This window comes from Heterodontus francisci, chromosome 2, assembly GCF_036365525.1.
Source record: "Heterodontus francisci isolate sHetFra1 chromosome 2, sHetFra1.hap1, whole genome shotgun sequence".
In the NCBI taxonomy this organism is placed as follows: domain Eukaryota; kingdom Metazoa; phylum Chordata; class Chondrichthyes; order Heterodontiformes; family Heterodontidae; genus Heterodontus; species Heterodontus francisci.
Genome location: NC_090372.1, coordinates 175386445 through 175411944, shown reverse-complemented (window position 1 = coordinate 175411944; position 25500 = coordinate 175386445). Strand labels below are relative to the sequence as shown.

The 25500-nt window shown below is 43.8% G+C and overlaps 2 protein-coding genes across 8 annotated transcripts in view; one reads left to right on the top strand and one right to left on the bottom strand.

Annotated features, from left to right (window-relative positions):
- pdss1 (prenyl (decaprenyl) diphosphate synthase, subunit 1) overlaps positions 1-1049 on the bottom strand; it is a 43646-nt gene extending 42597 nt beyond the window's left edge. Inside the window, exon 1 of one of the 3 annotated variants that reach the window (XR_010969133.1) lies at positions 818-1049. Coding sequence is in view for 2 of the 3 variants with exons in the window: in XM_068014023.1 (XP_067870124.1) it covers positions 818-985 (168 nt within the window). In the remaining variant the exon portion in view is untranslated. The remainder of the gene's footprint in view (positions 1-817) is intronic. The other 2 variants (XM_068014023.1, XM_068014029.1) reach the window with 2 other exon arrangements.
- Positions 1050-1063: 14 nt separating this feature from the next.
- The window catches only part of LOC137348651 (protein adenylyltransferase SelO-like), a 96382-nt gene continuing 71945 nt past the window's right edge, over positions 1064-25500 (top strand). For 2 of the 5 annotated variants that reach the window (XM_068013921.1, XM_068013918.1), the window contains exons 1-4: positions 1066-1826; positions 14312-14430; positions 19530-19658; positions 23786-23850. In XM_068013921.1, the coding sequence (XP_067870022.1) occupies positions 1553-1826; positions 14312-14430; positions 19530-19658; positions 23786-23850 (587 nt within the window). In that variant the 5' untranslated portion in view covers positions 1066-1552. Of the gene's footprint in view, positions 1827-1850; positions 1896-14311; positions 14431-19529; positions 19659-23785; positions 23851-25500 lie in introns of those variants that run through there. The other 3 variants (XM_068013927.1, XM_068013940.1, XM_068013934.1) reach the window with 3 other exon arrangements.

Here is a 25500-nt window from a genome sequence, read left to right as displayed (position 1 = left end):
AAGGAAGGGATATTAGACTGTGATAAACTTTTATCCCTCAAAAATTCTAAAGCTAGACTGATTCTATTGAAAGTGGTTGAGAGTTGTTGAGTTTTTTTTTTACAGGGAAAGGGCTGGGGTGTGTGACTAGATGAGCTACTCTTACTGAGACCTGACACAGACAAGAAAGGAAGAATAGCCTCCTTCTGTGTTGTAACCATTCTATGATTCTACACAACATTCAAGAAGCTCGACACCATCCAGGACAAAGCAGCCCGCTTGATTGGTACCCCATTCACAAACTCCCTCCACCACCAACACAGAGTGGCAGCAATGTGTACCATCTACAAGATGTACTGTAGCAACTCACCAAGGTTCCTTCAACAGCACCTTTCAAACCTGTGACCTCTACCACCTAGAAGGACAAGGGCAGCAGACGCGTGGGAACACCCCCACCTGCAAGTTCCCCTCCAAGTCACACACCATCCTGACTTGGAACTATATCGCCATTCCTTCACTGTCACTGGGTCAAAATCCTGCAATGTCCCTAACAGCACTGCTAGTGTAACTACCTCACATGGACTGCAGCGATTCAGAAGGCAGCTCACCACCACTTTCTTAAAGGCAATTAGGGATGGGCAATAAATGCTGGCATAGCCAGCGACGCCCAGGACCCATGAATAAAAAAAACAAACACATCCAAATTCTGAGAACCATGCTAATGTGACAAAGATTGCAACCAGACTAAGGGGGTGATAGTTCCCTAGCCTCGGTAGTGCTGGGTAGGGTGACCTTCTTCTCACCCGGTCGCCTTGCTCCTTTCACTTTAGTTTCTTACCCTCACAAGAGCATGGCGGTGCCAGACGTGATCTCGAGCCAACAGAAGGCCATCCGAAAGAGTCCCGCAATCCCGGCGGCCGTTGAAAATGCCGCACGCGCTCAACGCGCCGCTCACGAGAGTGCTTCTCCCGTTCCGCGCACAGCAACGGCTCAAAAGCAGCGCCATTTTTACCGGCCTCTCCCGTCCCCGAGTCTGCCCAGGGAGCTTGGGAGCGCCAGCCTGAGCAAATTATATATTTTTTTTTACAAAAAACGCATATTAGGCATAGAACAGCCCGGAGGAAAACTTATCAATAAAATAATAATCGGGATCAGGACAAATGGGTTTATTTTCGTCTTACAGTTCAAGGTTGATGCAGTTTGACCCGGAAATTATTCTCGTTAAACTCTGGAGCGGACAGCTTATTGTGGAGTTTTGGAAATCGAGTGTTTTATATCTATATATCTTTTTGCTGATGCTTCTGGAGTAATTCGTGCTTTAATCAATACTTTTTCTTTAAAACATTTGTAGAGCGCTTGGGAGAAGCAACAACTGGCACCGAGTACTGGCTTTCTAGCGAATCAAAATACCAATTCCATGGTGCCAATCCACAAATATTAGTCAGTGTTTTATACGTTTCTTCACTTTCCTTCCAAAAGAAAATAACTCCCCCAACCCCCAGAATGAAATTATGTTACGCATTTTGTGTATATAAACAGTGGAAGGATTGACACGCGTTGGATTCTTGCTAAGATGAAACGGATGAAAGTACAGAAAACTATAATTGTAAAAATGCTCAAACGTAATATGATGAAGATGATGATTGTGGGGTTGATTTGGGAGTCAACCGTTCGGATTTTATCTCGAGGAGAAAGAACAGAATTTGAAGCTGCTTCTGATCCTGAATGTAGTTCTGTTTATTCTAGCCATTATTTTGTTAATCGTGAAGATAACTTAGGTTATAGCAAGATTAACCGTAAAAGGGTTTCAATGGATTTGTGGAATTTAACATCTGAAGAGTTAATAGGTAAAGTCATTTTCTACATAATACAAGTACTGAAGGGCCCAGTAGCTGAGAATACCACGAAGATGGATGGTGTGTTCATAGTTTTTGTAAGATTTTGCGGTTCTGATAGGCTACTGTCACTGATGATTCATTTCTCAGGCTCGTGCACAGAAGCCGACAGCTGCACCTTCCTTTCTGATCCTATTGCAGTACCGTGAACTTTAGATTACAAGCTAAGATGAAATGCATAAAGTAGCATGGATTTGATTTCTGAAATTATGAAAGCTGTTATCAGAGCTATTTTTAGCCTATTTTTCTTACAGTTTGGCAGATGGAGAAGCATGTGGGAAATGTGAGATTATCCACTTTGGTAGGAAGAATAGAAAATCAAAATATTTAAATAGAGACTGCAGAATGCTGTGATACAGAGGGATCTGGGTGTCCTTGTACATGAAACACAAAATATTAGTATGCAGGTACAGCAAGTAATTAGGAAGGCAAATGGAATGTTGGCCTTTATTGCATAGGGTGGAGTATACAAGTAGGGAAGTCATTGCTACAGCCAGACAGGGCATTGGTGAGATCGCACCTAGAGTATTGCATACAGTTTTGTCTCCTTACTAAAGGAGGGATATACTTGTATTGGAAGCAGTTCAGGGAAGGTTCTCTCGGTTGATTCCTGGGATGATGGGGCTGATTTATGAGGAAAGGTTGGGCCTATACCCATTGGAGTTTACAAGAATGAGAGGTGATCTTATTGAAACATGTAAGATTCTGCGGGGGCTTGACGGCAGACGCTGAAAGGAAATTTCCTCTCATAGAGGAATCTGGAATTAGGGGGCACAGTTTCAAAATAAGGGATCTCCCTTTTAGATGGAGATGAGAAATTTCTTCTTTTATGGGGTTGTTAATCTTTGGAATTCTCTTCCCCAGAGAGCAGTGGAGGCTGGGTCATTGAATATATTCAAGGCTGAGTTTGACAGATTTTTGATCTACAAGGGAGTTGAGGGTTATGGGGGCCAGGAAGGAAAGTGCAGTTAAGGCCACAATTAGAAGCAACCATGATCTTATTAAATGGCAAAGCAGGCCCAAGGGGCCAAATGTCCTACTTCTACTCCTATTTCTTATGGTGGACTTTGTTCCAGAAAGCAGTCACACCGCTTCTGATTTGGTCAGTGGTCAGGGACAGAGGATGTAACTGCGAGTGAGGCAGGTAAAGGGATCAAAAAGGCAGAAGTGGGGGAGCCTCAGCCCTTGCAACAGGTTTGAGATTCTTTCAGCTTGTATGGATGAGGGCGAGGACTGCAATTTGGTTGAGCAAACTGACCATGGCTCCGTGGTACAGGAAGCCATTCAAGCAAGGGGAGTAAATAGGAATGTAGTGGTAGTAAGAGATAGTATAGTTAGGGGATGGCCACAGTTCTCTGTAGCCAAGCGTGGGAGTCCAGAAGGCTGTGTTGCCTGCTAAGGTTCGCAGCATCTGCTCACGGCTGGAGAGGAACTTGCGGGGGTTGGGGTGGGGGGAGGATCCAGTTGTCGTGGTCCATTTGGGTACCAACGCCATAGAGAGGACTAGGAAAGAGGTTCAGCATAGGGAGTATGAGCAGCTAGGGACTAAATTTAAAAAGCAGAACATCAAAGACAACAACCTCTGGATTTCTGGAGGTCTTCTCTGCAATGGGGAGACCAAACGCAGACTGGGTAACTGCTTTGCGGAACACCTCCGCTCTGTCTGAAAGCATGATGCCGAGCTTGCGGTTGCTGGCCATTTCAACACACACCCCTGCTCTCATGCTCACGCCTCTGTCCTGGGATTGCTGCAGTGTTCCAGTGAACATCAATGCAGGCTCGAGGAACAGCATCTCATTTACCGATTAGGCACACTACAGCCTGCTGTACTGAACATTGAGTTCAATAATTTCAGAACATGATGGGCCCCCCATTTAACATTTATTTTTAGTTATTTTTTCTTTTAATATATATATATTTTTTGTATTTATTTAATTTCATCTTCAGTTTGCCTACCCACTTATTTTTTTTCATGTTTGTATTTGTGGCTGTTCAGTTTTCAGTCTGTTAACACCCTATCTGTACTAATGTTTTGTCTTTCAACACACCATTAACGTATTGTTTGCCTTTGCTGCATGACCTTCTGATCGGTTATTCCTGTCTGTCTGGCAACCACCCAGTCCCTCTCTGCCCGTCTCTCTTAAGCTCTGGGGTGACTACCTCCTGAAACGTGCAATTCATGTAGTTCTCTTGTCCTATCTACACCTTCTCCTTTGTTATCTCTTGCCCCACCCCCGCTTTACTTGCTTAAAACCTTTCACATTTCTAATATCTGCTAGTTCTGAAGAAAGGTCACTGACCTGAAACATTAACTCTGCTTCTCTCTGCACAGATGCTGCCAGACCTGCTGAGTATTTCCAGCATTTCTTGTTTTTATTTTAGATTTCCAGCATCCGCAGTAGGTTGCTTTTATCTCTGGATTATTACCTGAGCCACGAGCAAAATGGTGTAGGGTGAATAAGACTAGAGGGTTAAATGTGTGGCTGAAAGATTGGTGTGGGAGAAAAGGGTTTCGATTCATGGGGCACTGGCACCAGTACTGGGGAAAGTGGGAGCTGTACCATTGGGACGGTCTTCACCTGAACTGTACTGGGACCAGTGTTCTGGCTGGTTGTATAACTAGGGCAGTAGAGAGTGCTTTAAACTAAATAGTGGCTGCGAGGAATCAAGTGAGAGACAGCCTCCACGGTACAGGGGAAGAAGCTGATTGGCAAGTAACTGGTAAGTTATTCCACTTATTACATTAGCAATAATTAGTTTGTAAAGCTAAAGCAGCTCAGCCAAGTGGAATGTGCCTCCTGTGGTATGTGAGAAGTCGTGGACGCACCATGTATCCTTGATGAACACATCTGCAGCAAGCCACCGGCTGCAGAAGCTTGAGCTCTGGGTTTCGGAACTCGAGCGGTGGCTGGAATCACTGTGGCATATCTGCGAGGCAGAGAACTACATGAATTGCACGTTTCAGGAGGTAGTCACCCCAGAGCTTAAGAGAGACGGGCAGAGAGGGACTGGGTGGTTGCCAGACAGACAGGAAGGTCAAGGCAGTTAGTGCAGGAGTCTCCAGAGGACATCCCACTTTCTAACCTGTATTCGGTTCTGTGTACCGATGGGAGAGAGGGTTCCTCTGGAGAGTGCACTGAGAGTCATGACCAGAGCACCATGGGTGGCTCAGCTGTGCAGGGAGGGAGGGAGGAGAAAGGACAAGAGAGCAATAGTGATAGGGGATTTGATAGTTAGGGGAACAGATAGGCATTTCTGTGGTCGCAGACATGATTCCAGGATGGTATGTTGCCTCCCTGGTGCAAGGGTCACGGATCTCACCTGGCAACTACAGGGCATTCTGGAGGGTGAGGGTGCACAGCCAGAGGTCATAGTCCACATTGGCACCAACAATATAGGAAGAAAGAGGGTTGAGGTCTTGCAGGCTGAGTTTAGGGAGTTAGGAACGATATTAGCAAGCAGGACCTCAAAGATAGTAATCTCTGGATTACTGCCAAGACCACCTGCTAGTGAGTATAGAAATAGGAACATACACCAGATGGTGGCTGGAGAGATGGTGCAGGAGGGAGTGCTTCAGATTTCTGAGGCATTGGGACTGGTTCTGGGGAAGGTGGGACCTGTACAAGCGGGACGGTCTGCACCTGACCAGGACTGGGACAAATATCCTTGCAGGAAGGTTTGCTAGTGCTGTTGGGGATGGTTTAAACTAGCTTGGCAGGGGGATAGGAACCTGACTGCAGTCTTAGATAGGACAATTTCAGGGCAGGGAACAGGAGGCAGAAAATTAGTGAGTGACTCTGAAAGACAGAAGAAGCAAAGGTTAAAAAGTGTGCAGCATGTGAATTTGGCAGTGTTAAAGGGTATTTATTTAAATGCAAGGAGTATAGTAAATAAAGCCGATGAGCTGAGGGCACACTTAGACACATGGCAACACATTATCGTTGCTATAATGGAAACTTTGCTTAAAGAGGGGCAAGAATGGCAACTCAACAACCCTGGATATAGAGTTTTCAGGTGGGATAGAGAGGGAGATAAAAAAGGAGGGGGTACAGCATTATTAGTTAAGAAATTAATAACAGCTTTGAGGAGGGATGATATGCTAAATGAATCATCAAATGAGGCCATGTGGGTGGAGCTCAGAAATAAAAAAGGGGCAGCCACACTACTAGGAGTGTACTATCGACCCCCAAATAGTGAGAGGGAGGTAGAAGAACAAATATGTGGGCAGATTTCTGAGTGCAAAAACTGTAGGGCAACAATAGTTGGGGATTTCAACTACCCCAATATCAACTGGGAAGGGCGCAGAGGGGACAAAATTCTTGAACTGCATTCAAGAGAACTTTCTTAGCCAGCACGTAACAAACCCAATGAGAGGGGATGCAATTCTAGATTTAGTCTTCAGTAATGAAGCTGGGAAAGTGGAGGAAGTAAAAGTGGGTGGTGACCATTTAGGAGATAGTGACCATAGTACAGTAAGTTTTAGCATAATCATGGAAAAGGACAAAGATAGAACAGGAGTAAAAATTCTAAATTGGGGGAAGGCAAATTTTAAGAAACTGAGAGGTGACCTGGTGAAAGTGGACTGGATACAGCTACTTGAAAGAAAATCAATGGCAAACTAGTGGGAGGCATTCAAAAGCAAGATGCTACAGGTACAGTGTAGGCATGTCCCCACAACGATAAAGGGTGGTACTGCCAAATCTAGAACCTCCTGGTTATCTAGAAGCTTACAGGGTAAGTTAAAGCAGAAAAAGAAAGTTTATGACGATCACAAAAATCTTAATACTTTAGAAAGATGAGAGGAGTATAGAAAGTGCAGAGGTGAAGTAAAAAAGGAAAGTAGAAAAGCAAAGAGAGGACATGAAAAATTATTGGCAGGTAAAATCAAGGAAAACCCGAAGATGCTTTATCAGTACACTAAGAGCAAGAGGATAACTAAGGAAAGGATAGGGCCTATCGGAGATGTACAAGGGAACTTATGCGTGGATGCAGAAGATGTGGGCAGGGTTCTTAATGAGTTTTTTTGTCTCTGTCTTCACAAAGGAGAGGGTTGATGTAGACATTGTAGTTAAAGAGGAGGAGTGTGAAATATTAGATACAATAGCATAATGAGAGAGGAAGTACTAGAGGGTCTGACATCCTTGAATGTGGATAAATCACCAGGGTCGGATGGATTGCATCCCAGGTTATTAAAGGAAGCCAGGGAGGAAATAGCGGATGCGCTGAGGCTCATCTTCAAATCCTCACTAGATACAAGAGAGGTACCAGATGATTGGAGGTCTGTGAACATTGTACCACTGTTTAAAAAGGGTGCGAGGGTAGGCCATATAATTATAGGCCGGTCAGTCTGACCTTGGTGGTGGGCAAATTGTTAAAATCTATTCTGAGGGACAGGATAAACTGCCACTTAGAAAGGCACGGATTAATTAGGGATAGTCAGCATGGATTTGTTCTGGGAAGGTCATGTCTTACTAACTTAATTGAGTTTTTTGAGGAAGTATTTGAGGAAGAAGGATTGATGAGGGTAGTGCAATGGATGTGGTCTACATGGATTTTAGTAAGGCATTTGACAAGGTCCCACAAGGCAGACTGGTCAGTAAAATGAAAGCCCATGGGATACAGAGCAATGTGGCAGGTTGGATCCAGAATTGGCTCAGGGACAGGAAACAAAGGGTAGTAGTTGACAGATGTTTTTGTGAATGGAAAGCTGTTTCCAGTGGCGTTCCACAGGGCTCAGTGTTGGGTCTCTTGCTGTTTGTGGTATAAATGATTTGGAGTTAAATGTGAGAGGCATGATCGGGAAATTTGCTGATGACATAAAAAGTGGCCATGTAGTTGATAGTGAAGAGGATAGCTGTGGACTCCAGAAAGATATCAATAGTTTGGTTGAGTGGGCGGAAAAGTGGCAAATGGAACTCAATCCAGATAAATGCGAGGTAATGCATTTGGGGAGGGCAAATAAAGCGAAGGAATACACAATAAACGGGAGGATATTGAGAGGGGTAGAAGAAGTGAGTCATAGAGTTATACAGCACAGAAACAGGCCCATCGTGTCTGTGCCAGAAAGACCTGTGAGAGACCTTGGAGTGCATGTCCACAGGTCAGGTAGATAGAGTGGTGAAGAAGGCATATGGAATGCTTTCCTTTATTGGCCGAGGTATAAAATTCAAAAGCAGGGATGTAATGCTGGAACTGTATACAATTCTGGTTAGGCCACAGTTGGAATATTGCATACAGTTCTGGTCACCACATTTCAGAAAGGACCTAATTGCTCTGGAGAGAGTACAGAGGAGATTTACAAGAATGTTGCCAGGGCTCGAAAGTTGCAGCTTTGAGGAAAGATTGGATAGGCTAGGGTTGTTTTCCTTAGAACAGGAGAGGCTGAGGGGTGACTTAATAGAGGTGTACAAAATTATGAGGGGCCTAGGTAGAGTAGACAGGAAGGACCTGTTTCCCCTAGTGGAGAGGTCAATTGCCAGGGGGCACAGATTTAAGGTGATTGGTATAAGGATTAGAGGGGACATGAGGAAAAAGCTTTTCACCCACAGGGTGATGGGTGTCTGGAATTCACTGCCAGGAATGGTGGTGGAGGCAGAAACCGTCAATTCTTTTAAAAGGTACCTGCACATGCACCTGAAGTGCTGTAACCTGCAAGACTATTGAGCAGGTGCTGGAAGATGGGATTAGATTGGGCGGCTAGTTTTTCGGTTAGCACGGACACAATGGGCTGAATGGCCTCCTTCTGTGCTGTAATTTTTCTATGGTTCTATGTGATAATTTAAAGAGAGAGGAGAAGGCAAGAGAGCCAGGTAGCAATAAAGGTAATAATCAGAGTGTGGCAGGAAGGGACAGAGTGTACAAAAGTTAGAGTGTGCCAGCAGATAAGGCTAGAGGTTGGGAAAATAATAAAAAGACAGAATTAAAGGCATTCTATCTGAATGCACGCAGCATTTGCAACAAGGTAGATGAATTGACAGCACAAATAGAAGTAAACAGGTATGATCTAATTGCCATTATGGAAACATGGCTGCAGGGTGGCCAAGGCTGGGAACTGAATGTTCAAGGGTATTAGACATTTAGGAATTATAGGCAAAAAGGAGGTGGGGTAGTGCTGTTAATAAAGGATGAGATCAGTACATTAGTGAGAGAGGGTCTTAGATCTTATAGGGTTGAAGGATCAAGATGTAGAATCAGTTTGGCTGGAGCTAAGAAACAGCAAGAGGCAGAAAACATTGATAGGCATTGATTATAGGCCACCAAACAGTAGCGGTAATGTAGGGCATGATATAAATCAGGACGTTAGAGGTGCATGTAACAAGGGTAATACAGCAATCATGGGGAACTTCAGTCTACATATAGACTGGGTAAACCTAATTAGCACTAATGCCGTGGAGGACCAATTCCTGAAATGTATACGAGATCGTTTTCTAGAACACTATGGTGAGGAACCTACCAGAGAATGGGCTATTTTAGATCTGGTATTGTGCAATGAGAAAGGGCTAATTAATCTCATTCTAAAGAAGCCTTTAGGGAAGAGTGACCATTAATGATAGAATTTTATTTTAAGTTTGAAAGTGATACAGTTCAATCTGAAACTGGGGTCTTAAATCTAAACAAAGGAAACTACGAAGGTATGAGGGGCAAGTTTGCTGTGGTAGATTGGGAAACTGCATTAAAAGGTATGACGGTAGACAGGCAATGGCTACCATTTAAAGAATTAATACATGGTTTCCCACAAATTTATATTCCTTTGAAGCACAAAAATCCAGCAGGAAAAGTGATCCAGTCATGGCTTACAAGAGAAGTTAAAGATTGTATTAGATCAAAGGAAGAGGCTTACAAAGTTGCCAAAAAAATAGTAAGCCTGAGGATTGGGAGCTGTTACGACGAGGTGAGAAAACCGTCTAGGGGTCCCTCTCAGCCTTCACCTGATCTCACTGTAACAGGCTTTAATTTTAAACACACCCTTTGGTGAATCCTTGTTCACCGTTTTCCAATTATAAGGCAAAGAAATGAGCACAAACAGGCTTTCTTAGGTTTAAAGAAGAAAAGTGACATTTATTAAACTTGAACTTAAACTCTAACTCGGTTAATGCCTAAGGATACACGACACACCCACGCTAGCATACATACGCGATACACACATGCAGATAGGGACAGAAAAGAGCAGAAGAAAAATAAAGTGGAAATGTTTGAGGCAATATCTGAAGAGTTTGTTACGGTTCTTCAGGCTCACTGTTGAGTCCTTTTGTAGATTGATCTTGATTTTCATTGGGGCCCAGTATTCCTCTTAAACCTTGTTCACTGTAGGGGACTTCTCTCTCTTGGGTTCATGTGTCTTCAGTTGGTTTCAGTTATATGAAAAAGAGACGGGAGCAGACAGGAGGGGAGGAGGTCTTTTCAATCTAGAAGCACAGAGCTGTCTACCAGTTCAAACACTGTCTCTACAATTTAAAACTCCCCAAGTTGGCCAGCTGGGTGGTCACGTGACTGACTGGTTTGACCAGGTCTGTAGTGTATTGGGAGCAGGGGATAGCTCCTTTGTTCCAACACTGTCTTCTTATATGCAAAAATGTCTTTCTGGCCAGGGGCCTGTCAATTCCTTGTAACAGGCCTTCTCTTCCTAGCAACAATTTGAAATTTAGTGTCCATGTGGCAAAATTAATGTGCCTCATTCTTGGCAGGTGGGGGCCTGCACAACAGAGTATTTTAGAATTCGGCAAAGGAGGACCAAGAAACTGATAAAGACAAAATAGAATATGAAAGTAAACTAGCGAGAAACATAACAATGGACTGTAAAGGCTTCTATAGCTATGTTAAAAAGAAAAAGATTCGCAAAGACACGTGTGCCATTACAGGCAGAGACAGGGAAATTTATAATGGGGAAAAAGGAAATGGCAGAGAACCTAAACAAATATGTTGTGTCTGTCTTCAAGGAGGAAGATAGGAAATAACCTCCCAGAAATACTAAGGAACCAAGGGGCTAGCGAGAATGAGGAACTGAAAGAAATTAGTATTAGTAAACATGTAGTACTGGAGAAATTAATAGGACTAAAAGTTGATAAATCCCCTGAACCTGACGATCTACATCCCAGAGTGTTGAAAGAGGTGGCTATAGTGATAGTGGATGCATTGGTGATCATCTTACAAAATTCTATAGATTCTGGAGAGATTCCTGAAGATTAGAAGGTAGCAGATGTAACCCCACTATTTAAGAAAGGAGGGAGAGAGAAAACAGGGAACTACAGACCTGTTAGCCTGACATCAGTAGTAGGGAAAATGCTAGAATCTATTATAAAGGATGTGATAATTGGGCACTTAGAAAATAATGGTAGGATTGGGCAGAGTCAAATGGATTTATGAAAGGGAAATCATGCTTGACAAACCTGTTGGAGTTTTTTGAGGATGCAACTAGCAGATTAAGGGGGAACTAGTGGATATGGTGTATTTGGATTTTCAGAAGACTTTTGATAAGGTTCCACACAAGAGGTTAGTAAGCAAAATTAGAGTACAATGTATTGGGGTAATACACTGGCAGAGATTGAGAATTGGTTAATGGAGAGAAAATAGAGAGTAGAAATAAATAGCTCATTCTCAGTTTGGCAGGCTATAACTAGTTGGGTACTATAACTAGTTGGGTAATGCTTGGGACGCAGCTATTCACAATCTATATCAATGATTTGGATGTGGGGACCAAATGTAATATTTCCAAGTTTGCTGAATACGCAAAACTAGGAGGAAATGTGAGTTGTGAGGAGGATGCATAGAGACTTCAAGGCGATTTATACAGGCTAAGTGAGTGGACAAGAACATGGCAGATGGAATATAATGTGGAAAATGTGAAGTTATCCACTTTGGTAGGAAAAACAGAAATGCAGAGTATTTCTTAAATGGTGAGAGGTTGGGAAGTGTTGATGTCCAAAGGGACCTGAGTGTCCTTGTACATATGTCACTGAAACCTAACATGCAGGTGCAGCAAACAATTGGGAAGGCAAATGGTATGTTTGACTTTATTGCAAAAGGATTTGAATCTAGGAGTAAAAAAGCTTTCCTGCAATTATATAGAGCCTTGGTAAGACCGCACCTGGAGGATTGTGTACGATTTTGGTCTCCTTACCTAAGGAAAGATATACTTGCCATAGAGGGAGTGCAATGAAGTTTCACCAGACTGATTCCTGGGATGGCAGGGTTGTCCTATGAGGCGAGATTGAGTAGACTGTTTTTAGAAGAATGAGAGGTGATCTCATTGAAGCATACAAAATTCTTACAGGGCTTGACAGGGTAGATTCAAGGAGGATGTTTCCCCTGGCTGGAGGGAGGGGTGGGGTGGTGGGGGGGGGGGGGGGGGGGGGGAGGTGGCGGAGGGGTGGTCTAGAACCACCTAGAAGGATAAGGGCAGCAGATGCATGAGAACACCACCATCTGCAAGTTCCCCTCCAAGCCACATACCATCTTGACTTGGAACTATCTCGCTGTTGCTTCACTATTGCTGGGTCAAAACCCCTCCCTCTTCCTTCCCCCACCAACCCCCCACCCCTCTTCCTCCCCCCGCATTCCTCTTCCTTCTCCCCCCCCACCCCTCCCCCATCCCTCTTCCTTCCCTCTCCCCATCCCTCTTCCTTCCCTCTCCCCATCCCTCTTCCTTCCCTCTCCCCATCCCTCTTCCTTCCCTCTCCCCATCCCTCTTCCTTCCCTCTCCCCATCCCTCTTCCTTCCCTCTCCCCATCCCTCTTCCTTCCCTCTCCCCATCCCTCTTCCTTCCCTCTCCCCATCCCTCTTCCTTCCCTCTCCCCATCCCTCTTCCTTCCCTCTCCCCATCCCTCTTCCTTCCCTCTCCCCATCCCTCTTCCTTCCCTCTCCCCACCCCTCTTCCTTCCCTCTCCCCACCCCTCTTCCTTCCCTCTCCCCACCCCTCTTCCTTCCCTCTCCCCACCCCTCTTCCTTCCCTCTCCCCACCCCTCTTCCTTCCCCCTCCCCACCCCTCTTCCTTCCCTCTCCCCACCCCTCTTCCTTCCCTCTCCCCACCCCTCATCCTTCCCTCACCCCATCTTTCTTCCTTCCCTCCCCCCCACCGCTCTCCCTTCCCCCTCCTTTGAACCCCTCTCCCTTCCCTCTCCCCCCCCAACCCCTCTCCCTTCCCTCTCCCCCCCCAACCCCTCTCCCTTCCCTCTCCCCCCCCAACCCCTCTCCCTTCCCTCTCCCCCCCCAACCCCTCTCCCTTCCCTCTCCCCCCCAACCCCTCTCCCTTCCCTCTCCCCCCCCAACCCCTCTCCCTTCCCTCTCCCCCCCCCAACCCCTCTCCCTTCCCTCTCCCCCCCAACCCCTCTCCCTTCCCTCTCCCCCCCCAACCCCTCTCCCTTCCCTCTACCCCCCCAACCCCTCCCTTCCCTCCCCCCCAACCCCTCTCCCTTCCCTCTCCCCCGCAACCCCTCTCCCTTCCCTCTCTCCCCCCCAACCCCTCTCCCTTCCCTCTCCCCCCCAACCCCTCTCCCTTCCCTCTCCCCCCCAACCCCTCTCCCTTCCCTCTCCCCCCCAACCCCTCTCCCTTCCCTCTCCCCCCCAACCCCTCTCCCTTCCCTCTCCCCCCCAACCCCTCTCCCTTCCCTCTCCCCCCCAACCCCTCTCCCTTCCCTCTCCCCCCCCAACCCTTCTCCCTTCCCACCCCCCCCAACCCTTCTCCATTCCCTCTCCCCCCCCCCCCACAACCCTTCTCCCTTCCCTCCCCCCCCCAACCCTTCTCCCTTCCCTCCCCCCCCAACCCTTCTCCCTTCCCTCTCCCCCCCCCCCAACCCTTCTCCCTTCCCTCTCCCCCCCCCAACCCTTCCCTCTCCCCCCCCAACCCTTCTCCCTTCCCTCTCCCCCCCAACCCTTCTCCCTTCCCTTTCCCCCCCAACCCTTCTCCCTTCCCTCTCCCCCCCCCAACCCTTCTCCCATCCCTCCCCCCCCCCCAACCCTTCTCCCATCCCTCTCCCCCCCCCCCCAACCCTTCTCCCTTCCCTCTCCCCCCCTACCCCCCAACCCTTCTCCCTTCCCTCCCCAACCCCTCTCCCTTCCCTCCCCCCCCCAACCCCCCACCCACCCTTCTCCTCCCCCCACCCCTCTCCCTTCTCTTCATGTTCTCTTTTATCTCCTTCCTTTCTCACCGTCTCTACACCTAACCCACCCGCTGACTGGGAGGGCAAGGGGAAAATGAGAAAAAGAAGAGAAAGAGAGAGAAGGGGGAGGGAGAGGGGAGGAGGAAAGTGGGTGTACAAAATTCAGTTATTTGGAGGACAGTTGAGGGTTTAGAAGCTGCTTAGTTGAGGTGTGGATGGAGGAGGTGGTGGGGGACAAGAGGAGAAAAACTTGCTCTGGTGAGGGCAACGGGGTTGTTGGCCAAAAACAAATTTGTCTTCAGGTGAGGTATACTGAAACGTATATCTTTGTGTTTATTACAGAATCTTTTCCACTTGATCCTATCAAAGAAAATTATGTGCGTCAAGTGAGGGATTCTGTTTTTTCAGCTGTTCAACCAGCACCTTTCAAATCTGCAGTCAAGCTGGTAGCAGTATCGAAGGTTAGTATATATTTTGCAATCACCATAGTCTCTCTGTTAATACAGTATAACTAGATTAAATAGATAATTAAATAGTTAATTATATTGGTGGTGTTTGCATGCCAAATGAAACTGATGTGCTAAATTTGTATTGTTTTTTAACTGAACATTAAAAGACATAAAAGTGACAATTTATTGTTCACTCTTTATTTTAATTCCCATTTTTATGTTTGAGCTGATACAGAATGAAATTACACTTGAATTTCATTTTTAAACTTATTTATGGTATGATTTTAATTTTCTAGTTTCCAAGCTGCTCTTGTCAACTTCATATTTACTGATTTGACAGTGAGGACATGGGATCATCGGACAGAGGAACATAGGAAAAGGAGTAGGCCATTTAAGTCCCTCCAGCTTGTTCCGCTGTCCAATGAGATCATGGCTGATCTGTCCCCAGACTCCATATACCCGTCTCTGCCCCTTAACCCTTAATACCTTTGGCTAGCAAAAATTTATCCGTCTCAGGTTTAAAATTAACAATGATCTAGCATCAATTGCCATTTATGGAGGAGAGTTCTAAATTCCTCCCACCCTTTGCATGAAGAAATGTTTTTCTAATTCTTAGACTATGCCCCCTAGTCCTAGACTCCGACCTAGTGGAAATAGTTTCTCCCAATCCTACCCTATCCATTCCCCTTAATATCTTGAAAACTTCATCAAATCACCCCTTAAGTTTCTCAATTTCAGGGAATACAACCCCAGTTTGTTTCACTTCTCGTCATAGCTTAACTCTTGGAGTCTTGGTATCATTCTCGTAAATCTATGCTACGCTCCTTCTAAAGCCAATATATCCTTCCTAAGGTGCGATGCCCAGAACTGCTCACGGTACTCCAGGTGTGGTCTAACCAAGACTTTGTATAGCTGAAGTATGACTTTTACCTCCTTCTATTCTACTCGAGATATAAAGGCCAGCATTCCATTAGCCTTTTTGATTACTTTCTGTATCTGTTCATGCCATTTTAATAATCTATGTACCTGGACCCCCAAATCTCTTGGGATCTCCACTGTTTCTAACTTTTCAACATTTAGAAAGTACCCTGTTCTGTCCTTTTTAGGTCCAAAGTGGATGACCTCCCATTTGCCTACATTGAAATCCATTTACCACAGTTTTGCCCATTCATTTATTCTATTAATATCTCTTTGTAATTTCACGTTTCCGTCTACACTGTTTACAATACTGCCTAACACTGTGTCATCAGCAAATTTGGATATGTGGCTTTCTATCCTGTCATCTAAGTTGTTAATGAATACAGATCAACACAAAACTTTGCAGGACACCATTAGCCATATCCTGCCAATTAGAGTACCTGCCCATTATCCCGATTCTATGTCCAGTCAGCCAGTTTCCTAATCAGGTCAATATTTTATCTTCAATTTTATAAGTTTCAGCTTTATCTAATAGTTTCTTAAGATGGACTTTATCAAATGCCTTCTGGAAATCCATATAAATAACATCCATAGACATTCCTCTGCCCACTACTTTAGTCACCTCTTTGAAAAAAAATGTTTACTCATGTATTACCTTTTACAAATCTAGCTGGTTCTCTCTGTTTAGCTGAAAATTTTCAAAATGTTCAGTCACCCTATCCTTAATTACAGACTTTAGCAATTTTCCAACAACAGCATAACCATGGACCCAAGAGATTTGGGGGTCCAGCTATATAGATTATTAAAATGGCATGAACAGATACAGAAAGTAATCAAAAAGGCTAATGGACCATGGACCAGCATAACTGGTCTATAATTCCCTGGTTTCCCTCTCTCACCCTTCTTAAATAGCAGAGTGACCTACACAATTTCCCAATCTAAAGGAACAGTTCCTGAATCAAGAGAACTTTGAAAGATTATAAATGAAAACAGAAAGAGCTGAAAATACTCAGCACGTCTGGCAGCAACTGTGGAGAGAGAACCAGAGTTAACATTTTAGGTCTGTTACCTTTCAACAGAACTCATGGAAGTTTATAGCTGGGGCATCCACAACATTATTACCTATTTCCTTTAAAACCCTTGAATGGAAACCATCTTACCGTGGGAATTTGTCACTCTTTAGCACCATTAACATCTCCATTACTTTTATCTTGCTTACGTTAATTTTGTTGAGTCCCTGTCCTTGATTCACTAATAGTTTTCTTGATGTCTGGCATGCTATCCTCTTCCTCTACCCTAAATGTTGATGCAAAGTAATTATTCAACATGTGTGCCATTTCATTATTTTCATTAACAGCATCACCATCATCAGTTTGCAAGGGGCCTGCATTGTTTCTGACCTTTCTCCTAAAGAAATTGTAAAAAGTCTTTGTGTCAGCCATTCAGTCCCTTGAGCCTGTTCCGCCATTCAATTTCGATCATGGATGATCTGTATCTTAACTCCATTTACCCAACTTGGTTTCATATCCCTTAATATCTTTACCTATCTAAAGTCTATCAGTCTCAGTTTAGAAATTTTCAGTTGACTTGGCCTCAATAGCTTTGTGTAGTGAACTGCTTCCTGACATCACCCCTGATAGGCCTAGCTGTAATTTCGTTACGCTGTTTTTTTCTGGACACTCCACCAGAGGCAATAGTTTCTCTCTAACTATCCTATGACAACCTTTAATCATCTTAAACACTTAAAATTAAGTCACCCTCTTAATCTTATATACTCAAGAGAATATAAGACTGGTCTGTCTAACCTGTCCTCATAATTTAACCCTTTTAATCCCTGTATCATTCTGGTCAATCTGCACTGCACCCACTCTTGGGCCATTATATCCTTCCGGAGGTGTGGTGCCCAGTACTGAATGCGATACTCCAGGTGTGGTGTAACCAGAGCTTTATACAACAGTAGCATGACTTCCACCCCTTTATATTCCAGCCCCCTTGAGATAAAGACTAACATTGCATTAGTCTTTTTAATTACTTTTTGTACTTGTCCACTCGCTTTTAGTGACTTCTGTACTTGGACCCCTAAATCTCTCCTTTCTAGTGAAGGCATTAATCAGTGCTAGATTCCATGGGCCCTGGCAGTCTTCCGTTTCCTTGCTCAAGTTATCCTTCTTCATGTGTAAGGTAGTGAGTGGATTAGCATTTTCCAGCACAGGCCAGTGAATAGCAATAGGGGATGAAAAGTTTGACCAACTCTAGTTTTCCTGTCATGAGAATGTTTGGACAGTTTTAGTGACCCCATTTTTTCTCAGCTGAGACTAGATAACTGAGCACAAACCATGGATGAAACTTGAAATCTCTTGATTTGTATGGTTTATGTCCTTTTCCAATTGTAGAACCATTTCAATAGGGCAATGTAACTGGGGCCCACAATACTGCATTGTGTGATCCTTATGCTGACTGAGAGCTGTTTGTAAAAATAAAAGGTAGTAAAAAAACAGAAACTTCAGGAGAAAAGCGCAGTGGTTAGCACTGCAGCCTCACAGCTCCAGTGACCTGGGTTCAAATCCGGGTACTGCCTGTGCGGAGTTTGCAAGTTCTCCCTGTGTCTGCGTGGGTTTCCTCTGGGTGCTCCGGTTTCCTCCCACATGCCAAAGACTTGCAGGTTGATAGGTGAATTGGCCATTATAAATTGTCACTAGTATAGGTCGGTGGTAGGGAAATATAGGGACAGGTGGGGATGTGGTAGGAATATGGAATTAGTGTAGGATTAGTACAAATGGGTGGTTGATGGTCGGCACAGACTCGGTGGGCCGAAGGGCCTGTTTCAGTGCTGTATCTCTAAACTAAACTAAAAGAGATTAATAAGTAGAGGAAGCAGTTTCAAAGACTTGTGAGAATATTATTAAGTATAACAAAACTTAAGCATATAGAAATTATAGTTCTCAAAAATCATTTTGCCAATGTTCTTCATTTTCTCTGCATAAGCTGTTCCATAGGAATAAAGCAGTCTTTTGTGCCTTAACCTGTATGAACCTTGACCATGATTGTCAGCAATCAATTTGACTGTTGGGGGGGTTATCACAGCTGAGCTCAATCTTGCCTTATTTAATATCCACATATGTGCACTTCCAGCATGAGTTGTTAGATAGCAATCAGGAATGGGAACCCGGGCAGTTCACCTCTTCCTAACCCAGGCTTGCTGAGGGCCAATTGTAGGAGCCCTATAGTGATCCAGTCTGGGATCAGCTAACTGCACACTGGGATGTTCCTGTTCTGTGTGGCTAAGTAAAACAAACTCACTTTGCTGTTGTGGGAATGCTAAAGAAGTAATTTATAAAATTTCACGTTTGCTAATCTCTAACCTAGAAGATTGTATGACATTTTATTATGGCATTGGACATTTAATGAGACCCTTAAATAGGAAAAAAAATCATCTGTTCTCAATGGTTGCGTTACCTTGGTTCAGGATGTCTCTGTCAAAATTTGTTATTTGTGAAAAATGTAATGTTCTGTTTTCTTCTGTCTTTAACAAACAAATAGGTCTCTGAAATAATTATTCAGGTCATTAAAATACATTGAAGTACAATGAACAGAATAATGAATGCTTGCTGTATAATGCAGGTTGTTTGTAATCACTAAATTATGCGGGGTTGGGAATAGGAAATTATTTTTAATTTTTTAGCTGTGAACTTTTTTGTCACATAGGGGATATGATAACAAATGAACTGAGCTGTATTGTTACTGAATACAAAAATTTGGGGTTGATTAACAACTGCTGACTAAAAGGAAGAACAATTGATTCTGGTCACACATACCTTGGACCCAGATGCAATAAATTGTACTACAAAACCAATTCTTTCAGTTCTGTTCATGCCCTTTGTAAAAGCAGCTTCTGAAGATTGTGTGCACGGTGCCAGTACAACGACTTCCTCCATTTTATACACCACAAATGTGACTGACTACAAATTGTTGTAAACTCTGTTATGAATACATTTTATTTACTACTGTTAGGAATATTTAATTTCTCAATTAATTGAGACTACTACATATTCAAAATTTCAGTTTCATTGATTAAAGTGGCTTATTAAATTAATCTTTTGCTATAACTAGATTCATAGTCATTGGTCTGAACTACTGGCATGATTATGTAAAATATAGTAACTGTTCTTTAATTTGTAATTATTTTATATCAGGAAGTTGTGGAAGACCTATTGGACTTAGATGTGTCCATAACAAAGACCAAGGAGTTTATTCAATTTGTTAGTGGTGCACGAGTTCTGCATGGATCTGTCCCTCTAACTCATAGATATGGTGGTCATCAGGTAAAGTGGGATTGTATTATGAAGTCCATTACAAAGAATTTAAGGCTTGCTTTGTTATTGTATCTACATTTGTTTTGAGAGAGGAGAAGTGATTAGATGTCTAACAAGGTGAGCAGTGATGGTGCTTAGAAGTGAACTATTTTTCATCAGTATATCTGGTATTCTTGTGAAGCAGTCGAGAGCAGATAGGTTGAAAAGAATAAAAGCAAAATACTGCGGATGCTGAAATCTGAAATAAAATCAAAGTGCTGGAAATACACAGCAGGTCTGGCAGCATCTGTGAAAAGAGAAACAAAGTTAATGTTTCAAGGTCTGAAAGCCTTGAAAGTTGTGAGAACTTTGTAGATCTCGCCAATAATGTGCTGTAGTCCCAAAATAAGAGTCATCAGTGAGAGATCTATCTGAGCTAAATTCAAAATATGATTTTGGAGGTTTGTTTAATATTTTTACCTATTTAGTCATCTCTAGTTCAGTTGTCCTGGCTCCAGAAGCTGGCTGAGCGTGTCTACCCTGAGGCACAGTGCGCCTTTCGAGCAGAGAGATCCAGCATTGACATGCTGTTCTCCTTTCACCAGCTACAGGAGAAATGCCGCGAACAACAGATGCCCCTCTGCTTTGCTTTCATAGATCTCACCAAAGCCTTTGACCTCGTCAGCAGACGTGGTCTCTTCAAACTATTAGCAAAGATCGGATGTCCACCAAAGCTACTAAGTATCATCACCTCATTCCATGACAATATGAAAGGTACAATTCAGCATAGCGGTGCCTCATCAGACACTTTTCCTATCCTGAGTGGCGTGAAACAGGGCTGTGTTCTTGCACCTACACTGTTTGGGATCTTCTTCTCCCTGCTGCTCTCACATGCGTTCAAGTCTTCAGAAGAAGGAATTTTCCTCCACACAAGATCAGATGGCAGGTTGTTCAACCTTGCCCGTCTAAGAGCGAAGACCAAAGTATGGAAGGTCCTCATCAGGGAACTCCTCTTTGCTGACGATGCTGCAGTAATATCCCACACAGAAGAGTGTCTGCAGAGACTCATCGACAGGATTGCGGCTGCCTGCAATGAATTTGGCCTAACCATCAGCCTCAAGAAAACGAACATCATGGGGCAGGACGTCAGAAATGCTCCATCCATCAATATCGGCGACCACGCTCTGGAAGTGGTTCAAGAGTTCACCTACCTAGGCTCAACTATTACCAGTAACCTGTCTCTCGATGCAGAAATCAACAAGCGCATGGGAAAGGCGTCCGCTGCTATGTCCAGACTGGCCAAGAGAGTGTGGGAAAATGGCGCACTGACACGGAACACAAAAGTCCGAGTGTATCAAGCCTGTGTCCTCAGTACCTTGCTCTACGGCAGCGAGGCCTGGACAACATATGTCAGCCAAGAGCGACATCTCAATTCATTCCATCTTTGCTCTCTCCAGAAAATCCTTGGCATCAGGTGGCAGGACCGTATCTCCAACGCAGAAGTCCTCGAGGCGGCCAACATCCCCAGCATATTACACCCCACTGAGCCAGAGGCGCTTGAGATGGCTTGGCCATGTGAGCCGAATGGAAGATGGCAGGATCCCCAAGGACACATTGTACAGCGAGCTCGTCACTGGTATCAGATCCAGCGGCTGTCCATGTCTCTGCTTTAAAGACGTCTGCAAACGCAACATGAAGTCCTGTGACATTGATCACAAGTCGTGGGAGTCAGCTGCTAGTGATCGCCAGAGCTGGCGGACAGCCATAAAGGTGGGGCTAAAGAGTGGCGAGTCGAAGAGACTTAGCTGTTGGCAGGAAAAAAGACAGAAGCGCAAGGGGAAAGCCAACTGTGTAACATCCCCGACAACTAATTTTATCTGCAGCACCTGTGGAAGAGTCTGTCATTCTAGAATTGGCCTTTATAGCCACTCGAGGCGCTGCTTCACAAACCACTGACCACCTCTAGGTGCTTACCCATTGTCTCTCGAGACAAAGAGGCCAAAGAAGAAGAGTTCAGTTGTCCTAATGTTTTAAGTATTGAAATTTTGGTGACCCTCTAGCTACAATTATGTCAGTTTCACTTCTGTGCAGTGGCTGACTTGAGCAGTATTGGTAGAAATCATGGACCAGGTCAAGAAATTGTCCTTGGTCAAGAAATTGTACATATCTGGGTAAGCCTGTAGAGAAGATGAAATAAAAGTTAAAATAAAAGTTAAGTCGGGGTTGGAGGGATGTACTTTTGTATAGATTGTAATGTAAAACATTCATCGGTTTGGTAACAGAATGGTAGTTAGACCTTACTTCAGTAAAACATTCCAGATTGTGATCTGTGACACATTCTGTTTGCATGGTGATAATTTGCGAAGACATTCAGCACTCTTGAGGGTTTGCAAAATGTAGAATAAACAGATGCTGACCTGAAATAAGTTTCAGCAGTTGGGGTAATTTGTGGTGATTATTGAGCTCGTGCCTCTTCTTGTGGCAGATTGATGTACAAAATTACTTCCTGACTATTGAAAGGCTGTTCAATCTGCTCTAGTAAACTTCCATTTACAGAAGACAAGAGGCTGAAAATAGGGAAATGAGAAAGAGAGTTTAGATGTCACAGCTTTAAAGAAAGAAAGAAAGACTTGCATTTATATTGTGCCTTTCACAGCCACGGGACATCTCAAAGCGCTTTACAGCCAATTAATTTTTTTAAAAAGTGTAGTCACTGTTGTAATGCAATGAAAGAAAAAGGAAATTGCAGGAGAAAATACCAGATTATTCTCTAAAATATGCCTTTTTACTAAAAAGTATAATTGACACAGTTATCCATTTTCCTAATGCATTTACAGGAAGATACAGTCCAGGTAAATTTCTTGTTGACATTAAAAAGTCCAATTCCTATCGGAAATATTCTTCAATTTAGCGAATGCATCTTTTTCAACCATTCCAATAGAGATCTGTGATTGCATATCAGCAGTGACTATATATTACATGGTATCCAGTGGAAATCCTGAATCAGGACTGTCAAATGAAAATCACCACTTTTACCTGGGTTAAATGTCTCTCTGGAATTGCCTAAGCCAGGAGTTAATATAGGATCACAGAATTGTTATAGTGCAGAAGGAGGCCAATCGGCCCATCATGTGACTATGTAGTATTCTTTTTAACAAACTATATGCTCTCTGAAGAGAGGGGCAGCAAACTAGTCAATAGTGTACACTAAATTATGTTCTAATTTCAGTACACTGTAGAGTTAAAACTATATGGAGATATGTGAAAGCCTATTAGAAAACTAGGCAGAGAATAAACTGAAAATTTCTATATCATTGGCCCAGTTATTTTATTCAATAAATGTATTCATAATTGATGAAGCTCATGGTTGTTTTAATGGATATTAAAGTTAATTCTGTGATCCCAAAAGGAAGCTGTGCATAAGTTTGTGCGTTTTGGAGATAGGATTATAACATCGTAGTCTCCATTGGCCAACTCATATCCATGCAGACTCAAAATTAACCCTATTCAGTGAAGGCATTGCCTGTAGTGTTAGGCCATATAGATCAGAAGGTCTCTGGTTCAATTTTATTTTATTTTTTTTATTTAGAGATACAGCACTGAAACAGGCCCTTCGGCCCATCGAGTCTGTGCGGACCATCAACCACCCATTTATACTAATCCTACACTAATCCCATATTGCTACCACATCCCCACCTGTCCCTATATTCCCCTACCACCTACCTATACTAGGGGCAATTTATAATGGCCAATTTACCGATCAACCTGCAAGTCTTTGGTGGTGGGAGGAAACTGGAGTACCTGGCGAAAACCCACGCAGACACAGGGAGAACTTGCAAACTCCACACAGGCAGTACCCAGAATTGAACTCGGGTCACTGGAGATGTGAGGCTGCGGTGCTAACCACTGCGCCACTGTGCCGCAATTGTTGATCTCAGTAAAGGTAACAGTTGATCATGACTCCCAGATCTGATTGCCTTCAAGAGGCAAGTGGCTAAAAGTGGAAAATGACTGATCCAAAGTGTGTAAAAAAAAAGTTAACAATTGTAAATTTTTAAAATTAACTGAAAAGAAAATGCTTTCTGAATTTATGGATTGATGAGTTTACAAAATGTGAAAAATGGTTAATTCCGTTTTCTTCTGTATCTTTTACACAGTTCGGAGTCTGGGTTGGCCAGCTGGGTGATGGAAGAGCCCATTTACTTGGAGTGTATGTTAACAGGTAAACAAAGACATTTTAAAGGAAGTTTGGACTAAGAGGTTTGAATGTAACTTGTATAGAATAAAAGTGGTAGAGGAAGTTAGGAAATCAGCAAAACAGACATTTCTGATGGCTGAATGCACAAATATAGCATTTAAGCTCCTGAACCAGAAGATTCTAGGTTAGATCCCTGGCTTTTGCTTAGTTAGCTGATCTCAGCTGAACAGCAGTAAAGCTTTAACAGCCCTAGTTTTAGGAGTGGGAAAAATCAGTAAAGACATCCACTTCTAATAGCTAACAAACGGTTTCTGTTGGAACAGTATATGTCATTAAGTGAGCTCAGCAGTGGGTGTGGCTGTGTTGCCCCCCACCCCGCACCATGGTACAAGAATGTTCAATCATTCATTTAGGTTCAGACAAGAAGGTTACCTATGAAATTGCAAACCAGCAAGAACCAGTGCCTTGAGTAAGAGGGAAACTTGAACAATTGTAAAAACATGATGTGTTGTATAAGGAATTAAAAGATGAATGTTGGTGTGTTACAAAGCTGCAATAATAGTTGTAAGTTCACAGAGTGAATCGTGTCTAGTTGGTTTCGTTACATATTCACCTTGGCTCAGCTGGTAGCACAGTTGCCCCTGGCATGGGTCAGGAATTGTATGGGAGGGAGGGAGACAGTTTTTCATTCTTTCATGGGATGTGTGCGTTACTGGCAAGACCAGCATTTGTTGCCCATCCCTCATTGCCCTTGAGGAGGTGGTGGTGAGCTACCTTCTTGAACTGCTGCTGTCCATATAGTGTAGGTACACCCACAGTGCTGTTAGGGAGTTCCAGGATTTTGACCCAGCGACAGTGAAGAAACTGCAATATAGTTCTAGGACAGGATGGTGTGTGGCTTGGAGGGGAACTTGCAGGTGTGGTGCTCCAATGCGTCTGCTGCTCTTCTTCTGGTAGAGGTCATGGGTTTGGAAATTGTTGTTGAAGCAACCTTGACGAGTTGCTGCAGGGCATCTTGTAGATGGTACACACTGCTGCCACTGTGTGCCAGTGGTGGTGGGAGTGAATGTTTAAGGTGGTGGATGAGGTGCTGATCAAGTGGGCTGCTTTGTTGTGGATGGAGTCGAACTTCTTGTGTTGTTCGAGCTGCACTCATCCAAGCAAGTGGAAAGTATTCCATCACACTCCTGACTTGTGCCTTGTAGATAGTTGGCAGGCTTTGGGGAGTCAGGAGGTGAGTTACTCACCGGAGAAGTCCCAGCCTCTGACCTGCTCTTGTAGCCACAGTATTTATGTGGCTGCTCCAGTTCAGTTTCTGGTCAATGGCATCCCCCAGGATGTTGATGGTAGAGGATTCAGTGATAGTAATACTATTGAATATCAGGGGGAGATTGTCATTATCTGTCACTTCTTTGGCGTGAATGTTATTGCCACTTATCAGCTCAAGCCTGAATGTTGTCCAGGTCTTGCTGCATGTGGACAGGCACTGCTTCATAATCTGAGGAGTCAGGAATGCTACAGACACTGCAATTATCAGCGAACATCTCCACTTTTGTCCTAATGGTGGAACAAAGGTCATTGATGAAGCAGCTGAAGATTGTTGGGCCTAGGACACTATCCTGAGGAACTCCTGCAGCTTTGTCCTGGGGCTTAGATGTTTGGCCTCCAACAGCC